The 10,128-nt window shown below is 37.6% G+C and overlaps 1 protein-coding gene across 1 annotated transcript in view; it reads right to left on the minus strand.

The window, feature by feature from the left end:
* Window positions 1-912: 912 nt before the first annotated feature.
* The window catches only part of SEC23IP (SEC23 interacting protein), a gene marked incomplete at its 5' end in the record, with an annotated part of 15,925 nt that continues 6,709 nt past the window's right edge, over window positions 913-10,128 (minus strand). The window contains 9 exons of the mRNA XM_010185705.1: window positions 913-991; window positions 3,947-4,109; window positions 5,012-5,197; window positions 6,293-6,395; window positions 7,151-7,306; window positions 7,757-7,963; window positions 8,139-8,234; window positions 8,600-8,770; window positions 9,374-9,492. Of these exons, the coding sequence (XP_010184007.1) occupies window positions 913-991; window positions 3,947-4,109; window positions 5,012-5,197; window positions 6,293-6,395; window positions 7,151-7,306; window positions 7,757-7,963; window positions 8,139-8,234; window positions 8,600-8,770; window positions 9,374-9,492 (1,280 nt within the window). The remainder of the gene's footprint in view (window positions 992-3,946; window positions 4,110-5,011; window positions 5,198-6,292; window positions 6,396-7,150; window positions 7,307-7,756; window positions 7,964-8,138; window positions 8,235-8,599; window positions 8,771-9,373; window positions 9,493-10,128) is intronic.

Genomic DNA, 10,128 nt, shown 5'->3' on the forward strand with positions numbered 1-10,128 from the left:
TTCTCTTCATACTGGGTATTTATGTACCTTGACATTATCGGTTCTTCTGAAAAATGGACAAATACATCAGAAACTATCCTGTCGTATGATTCCAAAAAGGCAATGTGCATATTTCTTCCTCCTTGCCTCTCAAAAGAGAATATAGCCTTTTCTACAACATCCAGCAATGCAAACTGGTATAACGCAGATACTCGTTCAGGACACACATTTCTTAAAATAAAAATACCTGCAAGTATATTTCAGATCTAAGAGACTCAATTACATTCTGCATTTAATTTCTTTTCACAGTGAACCAACTTCCATGCTATATCATTGCACTTTTCTACTTAAATTTGTAAGTTATACAAAGATAATAAAATACTGACATATATAAAGCTCTCATTCAGTAATTTCTTAGTGTCAATGTTTAACACCTTCTTAGCAGAGAAGCAACTTCTTTTCTGGCATACATGTGCACAATTGGTCAACCAATATTACAACATGCACATTACAACTCTGGAACACTGTGGTGGTGGAAGACTGGTGGTCTTTAATCCACTGCACTGCCAATGAAGGTTCATCATGTCCAATATCACCAAGTTTTCCTACACTTGAACATTCACTGAACAATTGAATTAGGGGAGAAACATGATAGAGATTTTTTTGGCATATTTGTACTGGTAATCATTATCTCATACTAAACACTAACATCAGATATCTTTTGAGAATGAAGGGAGGAAAGAACTTGAGGACTTCCCCTGCATTTAAGTCCAGAAATTGTTCTTGCAATCAAAACGACACTTTGCAGCTGCCTGCTTCGTAATTTAAACTGCAGAGGAAAATGGGAAAGTAAAGATACCTCAGTTACAGCTGAATTTAATACGAGTACATAAGTTAAACTAGAACAAACTTACGAATTTGTGTTTCTGTACATTAGTGCTGTGGCTCAGGATTGATATTCATAGTCCTGTATATTTCTTTGAGGAACAGCAAGGCAGTGTCTTCAGAGCCCCTACAAAGAATTAAAAAGAAGTGTTATTTTGGTATGGTCCATGTTCTAACCCTTGTAAGCCACCGTTCATCCCACTGCAGCTCTCTAAAATGTCTGCAAGACCCACTGCCCTAGTCCTTATCTTTCAGGAACATGGCCTTACCACTACCAGCTTCCTTTGAGCTGCAATTTGTCATCAGTTTTGGGTTATTTCTGCTATAAGCCCTACCCTATGCATTTACCTTTCTCTCCTGCATTTTTTCCCCCACTCCATGCTCTCTAACTTACTATGGCTGCAACTTCAAATCCCCTTCTCTATCCACTTCTTTGATGTTATTCATTTGGCTTAAATCTCCTCAAATAACCTCTTCGCTTCTTGTCACCAAGGATGCATTCTACTTGTCAGGGCTTTCTTCCTTTCCTTGCTCCACTGCATCTGTCAGTCCAATGTCAAATCTCAGTCTTGCCAGTCCTATCAGCAATATTCTAATTCTTCTCTCCCAACTGGCCAGCACTTCCTTGTAAATAGACTATAGTAAATGGCCATAGTCTTCCTCTCTTCCTTCCCACTAAAAAGTAAGGAAGTTCTCAAATAATTTAAAGATTAATCTAAGTGTCATATTTCCAAGTTGGCGTTTTCCCTTCCCTTTTCAAAAATCAAAGCTTCAGGCTAACTGAATTTAAGACAGGCTCAATTTTCTTATTTATCTATAAAACGTTACTTAGACACACATAAACAATACCAGTATAAATGAGTAACACCACTGTAAAAAATAACAAGAAGTTAAACAGGCAAATTTTATCAAAGTTCCAAAGCTGCAGGAGTTGTTGGGTAAGGGCAGCTTCCCGTGCTTTTTCAAATAAATTACACAGGGAAACAGTAAAGGAGATTTAGGCAGTCAGAACTGAGGAACCAGTTCCAAATGCGAGGAGCATCATTTACAGAGCAGCAGGGCAGAGTCAGATGTGCAAGCTGAGGGACTACAGATATTTTCCACAATTGAGCATAGAGACAGCAACCACATTTCTTGATGGTCTCTGCTACTAAAGGAGCAAGCAAACAAGCAAGCAAGCAAGAAGATCAACACAAAAGCTCTGCTCTAACACAGAGATCATTTCATTTAAGGCTTTCCCCAGCAACCCCTTAAAAAAAGTAATGAAAAACCCCACACCTAAAAATACCTCAAAAACAAAAAAAACCCCTCTCATATTCGGGTCACTAATCATCGCGCTTGTCTTCCTTACTTGAATGACAAAAAAAAGCTATGAGAAGGAGTTCTTAAAAACCCGGCAGTGATCGACTGCCGCCTTGTGGAAAAAACCTCCAGGTTCCTCCAAGTGTAGAGGTGGAACGGCACCGCCAGCACAGGGCTCAGGTGCTGAGCTTAACAGCTTCAGTACGATCCTGCAGGTAATGCTTTCATTTCCAGATTTTAACCTCTGGAAAAGTGCCTGCTTCTAAAAATTAGTAGCTATTGAAAAGCAAAACCGTCAAAATCAGTGCAAACAACCACTTGCGTGGTACCTGCTAAACTCAGAACAAGAGCCCAGTGTTTTGCTTAACGAGTAACAAAACCAGTTACTCCCCCCGCAACAGCGTTTTACACAGCTCAGCAACTCACACCCCAGCTTCGATACTTCATAAAAAGTATGCTTTGCACATCCTTTGCACATGAAGATACACAAAACTTTTGTATTTTCACAAGTACTTCATTTTATGACAGTAATAAAATGCATACGATGACATACCAAAAAAGAAAAAAGATAGCAACTCATAAGGGCAAATATAACAGGTCAATAGTTACTGCTGTTCCTATAAATGGAATTGTATCTTCCCCATTTGAAACATGTAAGCTACTACAAAAAAGTAAATCCAAATCCAGATAAGGCAATGGTGCACTGCAGCTCTGACTACATGAGAACATCAAACTGCTGCTTGTTCTATAAACTGTACTGCCTATAAGCAACTACTGTACACAGGTGGTAAATCATAACCATCCAAATGTACAGGAAGATCCACTGTGCCTTTTTTCTTCCTTTTGTTAATCTTTGATAGCAGAGCATCAATATCCAGCAATTTCATTCCAACATGAAGATGTAATAAAGTTTTACTACGTATTGTAGTCTAATACAATTCCTTCATGAATAGTTTCATTTGAAAAACCACAGTTGTCAAAATGCTCATGGATCTCTCCTTGTTCTGAAAAGGATTGCAGCTGAAGGTGTGTGCTTTGAGTATCAAAGCTCAAGAGATCAGTATGCAATGTCTTTATTGCAAACAGGACAACAGATGTGTTTACTTTGTGCTACCACAGAATTCAGTTTGAAATTAGATTAGCCAATAGTGACATCTAGATGTTACACCTTGAGACTGACATTCCATAGATACTGTTTACCTTCATACTCGAATCATCTCAATAACCTAACACTTGAGCATCCAGAGTACAACAGATTTATCTTTACACTATGCCTGTGTGGGAAGGCAACATCATTCCAAACAAGAGGCTGCTTCAGAATTAAGTGACGAGGCACTTGTGTCCAACTCGACCATCATCTTTTCCAAACATTTCAAAGATTACAAAGACCCAGAACACTCGGGTCCTCTAAGTAATATTTTTATAATTGGTTGGTCCTTTTGCAATGTTTAACTTCCCAAAGCAGCAGTAGCCTGAAAAATAGATCTGTGTATATAAAACCAGTTATTTTTGTCAAAACATAATTGAAGTTAAACACTAGGGCATGATTTTAGACAGAGATCACCTGAGTTTTCATTATAACACACTCAACACAGGAAACATGATTCTAGCTATTATCATATAGGTAAATTATCACAGGTAAATAACAGGCAGTTATTAACAGTTATTTAATAACAGGCAGGGAGTAAGATAAATGGTAGGCATATCATTACCAACATTTAAAGATACACAGTTACATCAGAAAAACAGTATTGACAGAATCACAAATATCTCATCTTACCAGTAGCACAAATGACTCTGTAAAGCAAAAAGGTATTCATTGAAGCTTTCTATTGGTTTTTCCTGTAGAACATAATCAATACGACGTCCTCCATTTAGCATTCCAACCTTCGCCAAAAAGTCTTCATCTTTTGGAGGGTCTGGACTTTCAGTGATCTTTTCAGCTAAAATTAACGAGTTTAAGATTTAAACTATTTTCAAGCACCGCCTGCTTGACTATAACCAAGAAATAGTACCCATTTTCCCTGCTATAATTTCCAAGTATGCAATAACACAACAATAACAGCCTCAACTGAATAGCATGCATAATTCAGACAGGTTACTGGAACTATAGGCTTATTTCTTTCACAACAGTTTGAACAGAGTTTGTTTGAAGAACAGCTCACATAAAGTAGCAGGTGAGCAATTTTAAAAACGAACCCCACTGTTTATACACAGATTCAGTCATTTCACAGGCAAATAACCTGAAATAATGTATTTTTACATCCCCCTTGCATAGAGTCCATCACTATCCTCAGTCTGAACTGGAAGGAATGTTTTGTCTGTGTAAGTATAGACAAAGCCAGCATTACTAAACACCGACAGCTCATTCATAGCTGGGAAGCCCACCCTTGCTATCATTAGGGGTAATAGTTATATCCAATTCAAATTGATTTTCCTCCACGGCATTTTTTTTCTGTTAAAGCTCATATGTAAACACTCCTTAGCTCATCCCAAAGTATCAGTGGAACACTACTGAAGTGAACAAATCTCACAAATATTTATTTGTATTCATTTGCCCAGAGAGGAAAGAAAACATAACTGATTTAGAAACCTGCCCCTCCAACAGAAAGTTGAAAGGTTATACAAACTCAAGCCTAAAATAGCCTTCACTAAAAGCTGTAAACCTTTCCTTTCCTAAAAGAAAAAAAAAATGCAGCAGCAGGTCTTATATTTAAATACCCAATAGCACAGAGGCCTCCTTAATAGGGTCAGAAAAACCAATAGCAAGGAAACACAAGGATACTCAAGTTTCTACTAATCTGAGATCCGTAAGTTATAAAAAGAGAACAATGTGTCCACATACCTTCTACCACTTGTTTTTCTTCTTCCTCTTTAATTTGGTTAGCTACTTTCTCCAGTTCTGCTTGTAGCTGAGTTGAAGATGTATGAGCACGTGCAAATTCGTTAAGGGTCTGCCATGCACTCTTCAAAGAGCTAATAAAACCCTGTTTCAGATCAGATCCCATACGAGACAGAGAGTCTTTCAACTCTTAAAACAAAAAAAAATTCACCATAGTTAAAGGATTTCAAATTAACTAAAACCAGAAGGATGAAACCCTGTTCAAAAACCATCCAGATTATTAGGGAAAACAGGCCTGCTACATCACGAACTTGTGTTTCTTGCTTCTCTATTCCATTTTATAAGATTAGGTGAAATGTAATTAATACACAATTGACTTCTCACTGAATGAGTCAACGAGTTATCACCTAATAGTACAGGAAACAGTCCAACAGCCTCCAAGTCCAGAAGGGTCCACAAAACCAGCTACACCAGCTAAGCCCCCAACACCACCACCATCCACAATCACTCCTAACATCCTACACTAAAGGTAAATTATAGAGAGACTGGCTTCAAACTCCAGCACAGCAGAAGAGACCGGAAGAGCTCCCAATGTCTCTTGCAATGAATTTGGAGAAGCACTCCCAGACAACTCTAGCCTGTAATTCTGCTACAGCTCAGGAATTGTCTCATCGAAAGTAGAGATGCTGCAGAATTTCTCCATCCAAGTGCCTGAAGAAAGGCTTTCAGGAGGGCTCTGTGAACTTGTACAACTGTACTACTGTCAACTGTACAGCAAAACTGACTTTCCATATAAGGAATGCAAAGTTTAAGTGTAGCACTTTGATGTGGTGTGTACGCATGAGCAACAAAATCCAGCCCCTGCCCACCAATGGCTACAGAACCACCTTTCTCCTCAACATTTCCTATAATGAAGAAGCACTGGTTAAACCCTTCATGGTGGTCATTAGGGACAAGGTAAAAGAAACAAGTAAATTTAGTTTCTGTTTCACATCATCTTAGAAATTAAGGGGAACAAGTGATATACAGCAATTTTAAAATGGAACTTTGTTAATTAGAAGCTCAAATCTGGAGGAATTATGATTACTGCACCTGAATGCAATTGTGAATGACCAACTTATGGGGCTGGGAGAAGTCCTCTCTGATGTTCAGGATAAACATGGAGTCAGATATCCAGGAACATTCACTAGTCTCTTAAAATTTTACAGTATTCTAATGCATCAAATGAGTAAATTAGGAATGAGATATATATATATATATATATGAAAGAAGTTTTCTTTTTACCCAGATGAAGTCTTTTCCTGCCTTTATGATGTGGAATAAGAACTGGTTTTAAATCCATGTCTTCAACGATCATTGGTTCTAACCTGTAAGCTACTGGATCAAGCTGTTGAGAAACAACACATTGACATTTAGTAATCTTAGAAATTATTCTAATTATCACATCTCAGTGGAAAAAAAATCCCTATTTATGTAATAGAGAACCATTTTTGAATTCTGTTCTATTCCAGTTTACAAGAACACAGTTCACGACCATTCAGTTTAATGGTACGATTAAGCAGGTTCATTAACTAAGTCTTGTTCTCCTACAGACGGAGATTCTAAAAGAGGAAACACAGCATTGAAAGAGCAGCAAAATTTTCCTGCACTCTGACGATGGCTACCAACATGTCACTGTTTAATTGTTAAACAAGATGGGACAGAAGAGGACAAATGTACTGCATGCACTGCAAAACCTCTAAGGATTTCTAAATTTCCCAGACTCTAAACTGGAAACTCAGAAAAGTCGTGTAAACAGCCCAAATAGAAACACTTTATAAAAATCTACAAGAGTGGCTTGAAACTAATGAAGAAGGAAAAAAAAATGTTCTGAAAATGAACAGGGCAAATATTATCGAGCTAATCCATATCTAGAATGCTACGTATGGAAAATACAGCCAGCTCTATTTCACTTTTGCAGTAAAGACCACAAATATTTGGAATATATATTTCAGTTGGGTCATTTTTTTTTAGAAAAAGAGTGTTTTGGGAAGTGTACATAAGGAAATAGGAGGTGTAATACTCAGAGGATAAAACTTAGTATTCTGCATTGTGGTCAGACACATCAACTAAAATCAAATCTCAAATGCACTGCTTACTCACTGGATGATAGATATTGAAGAATCCCTTGCAGGTAGGAAGCCTGTAGTTTTCATCAATCTTCTCCACACCTCTCACAGTAAGGAACACACCAATAGGAGAACCGAGAGCAAAGAAAATATCTGGTTCAAAGTCCAATGCACTGTAAACCACAGAAACCTACCACAGAGAAATCACATATATAATCTCTCAGAACTGCCAGCCAGTTGATATAATGCTTAGCTAGGAAGCAAAAACAAGTTGTTTTTCAACCACACGCTCACAGTACTTCCAGGGAGTTTCAGCTGCATTGCCCTCTTCCATCCTAACAGTACATTACTAGTACATATTAATACTTCAATATTATATATCTGTGTCTGAAACAGAACTGTATTTACAGCTGACTCACTGCTGAAGGAAAAAAATGAACTGCAGTGGCATCTTTGTTATAGTAAGTTTTGCTTTTCAGTAATCTAACCCCTTCTCCCAGCCCCCTCTCCCACCACAGGGCAACTTTTGTACAACAATCAAGGGAAGTAGCACAAAGTCATCAACATTAAAAAATAAAACCAGAAGTAAGAAAAAGGACAGCATTGTTAAAATTAATCATTTGCATCTATGCAGTCTCACCTGGCCAGTTCCAACTTCAAAATACTCGTAGTCAATGTTGACAGAAGAAACGCATGCACCAACTGGAAGCTTCCTCTTTGAGTGCAGCTGACCAGACTCTGAAGGGGACACAGAAGTAACTGTCTCCTTTGATTTCTGGGCATCTTCTTGAGTTTGCAGCGTGGCAGCCAGGACTGCTTTCTTTTCTGCTGCTGCTTTCTTTTGTTCCTTTTGAGACAAGTTTCAAAACAAGGGGAAAAAGTTTATTTCACAGTTGTCAAAATGCTTTTAATACATCCATGATGTTAACAAGCGTGTTCAAGAGTACAAGTTACTCCACAGCAAGGAAGCCAGTTACATTTGCTTAACAACTTTTTGTTTCATTCCTGGAAATTGTACTTACCTGCTTGGCTGCTCTGTCTTTTACAAAATTAGCTATTTTCTTCCTTGGTCCAAGAGGTATCCCCATTTCCTTCAGGTCATCAACTGTACACATCAGCTGAAAAAAAAGAACCCACACATCAAAGCATACTTTATAACTTTTCTAGTAACAGATATCATTTCTTATTCACAATGACTTATGAATTAGGTAAGAAATTTTATACAGCTACAGAAATTACAGAAAAAAATAAGGCAACATGATACAAAGTGCCCTGAAATAACTGAGAGAAAACAAAAACCATGAAAAAAGTCATATAGCATTTATTCTTCATGTCAGACAACAATTATTCCCTTTGCGGTGCTTTCATACCTCATGGTACACTAAACTCAAAGAAAAAGAAAAACAAAACCATACACAAAAAACCCAAACTTTAACCTCCATACCCTGGGCAATCTCCATAAATCAAGTGAACATGACCATACCAGAGATTCCATATCAATTCGCTCCTTTTCAAACGTGCTTGCATACTCTGACAAACTGAGCATTTCCAGAGTCTTCTGCAAAGTCGGAACATCATCGTCTACTTCAGGCTCACAGAGGTCATCACCAGAAGTAGTAATGGAGGAGCCCAAGGAACTGGTGTCTTCAGTCGTCTTAACAAAACAGCACAGAAACAGAATCACATCATGCAGCAGTGAAAAGCCAATATGGAGCAAGTAAATACAAGGTGAATTAATTTCTCTTACAAACATTATTATGTAAGCTTTGTAAATTTATGCCCATATTTAATAAAGCAGAATACAGAATTTCCACTAATAATAGGCCAGCAAAATATATTTTTTAAATTACCAAGAGAAACAAAAGGTTTCTTGAGCTTTCCGACACACAAACAAATATTTCCTTTTAATTGAACAACTGCTCACTGTTTCTAGCCTCAACACAGAGAGATTCTCTCTCTCTCTTACACATCTTCCCCACCAATCAGATACTGCTAAGACCAAGTTGTGTGGCCACAAGGGTCAAAGCTGATGTTCATGATCAAATCCCATTAGTGGCCTACTTGGAACTTTAGAGAGATGCAAATAGTTTGTCTTGAGACTTGACAGTATTTACAAAACCGCACATTTCTATTAACATGTTAAAACACACTATTCAGAACCCAAAACTGTGTTTCAGCTAATAAATTCCGAAAACTTAAGAAAAAGTGGTTGAAAGTATCAGATTTATTTGCCTGGATAGACTAGCATCCAAATTACCTGTTTATCATGAACAGCCATATCCTTTGCAGTCCCATTAACACCAGAGAATGGTGCACTGCTTACAGATGAAGCCAAGTCCTTCTGGTTAGACAGTATGTCAAACAGAATTAAGGAACCTGGAAACAGGAATTAAAGTTGCCTCAGAAAAAATGTCATATTTTTCTGTCTCTAAATCCTAAGCAAGATTTATATGCAAATATATATATAGTAATAGCAATGTACAGATTGCTGAAAAAAAAATGGCTGAATTAAAACTAAAATAGCCATCTATGAACTTGAACATGATCATTCTCAACAAAAAGCAAGCCTTTTTTTTTTGCCTCGTTCATGTGAAATAGCTTTATGTAGTTGTCATGATTAAACTGCCTTTCCTTAATCATCTTGCCAAACTAGAGGGAAAGTACCAGCCCAAACCAGTATGTCATATCTTTATAACTCTTATTCCACGTTCAAAAAATATACCTTACTTTTATTAAGTGAGAGTTCTGAGACACAGAAGTCACCCACCTAAATTAGAAACTATCTGGTGTGCTGTTATGTTTAAAAGCTGTCAGGCTAAGTCTTCATGAAGGAAACTGAGTGGGGAGGGGTGGGCAGCGAATGCACACATCCACAAAGTACAAATCTTTCCTCAAGGCTTTATAAATTTAGCTATCGAGAGGTGTTTGACTTTTAGGCAGCAGTACTCTGAAAGACAGCCATGCATATCAGCTAATTTTAGCCTTATGAAGGCTTCATTTCCCTTAGTGCAG

Source organism: Mesitornis unicolor, unplaced genomic scaffold (genome assembly GCF_000695765.1).
Source record: "Mesitornis unicolor isolate BGI_N332 unplaced genomic scaffold, ASM69576v1 scaffold13770, whole genome shotgun sequence".
NCBI lineage: Eukaryota > Metazoa > Chordata > Aves > Mesitornithiformes > Mesitornithidae > Mesitornis > Mesitornis unicolor.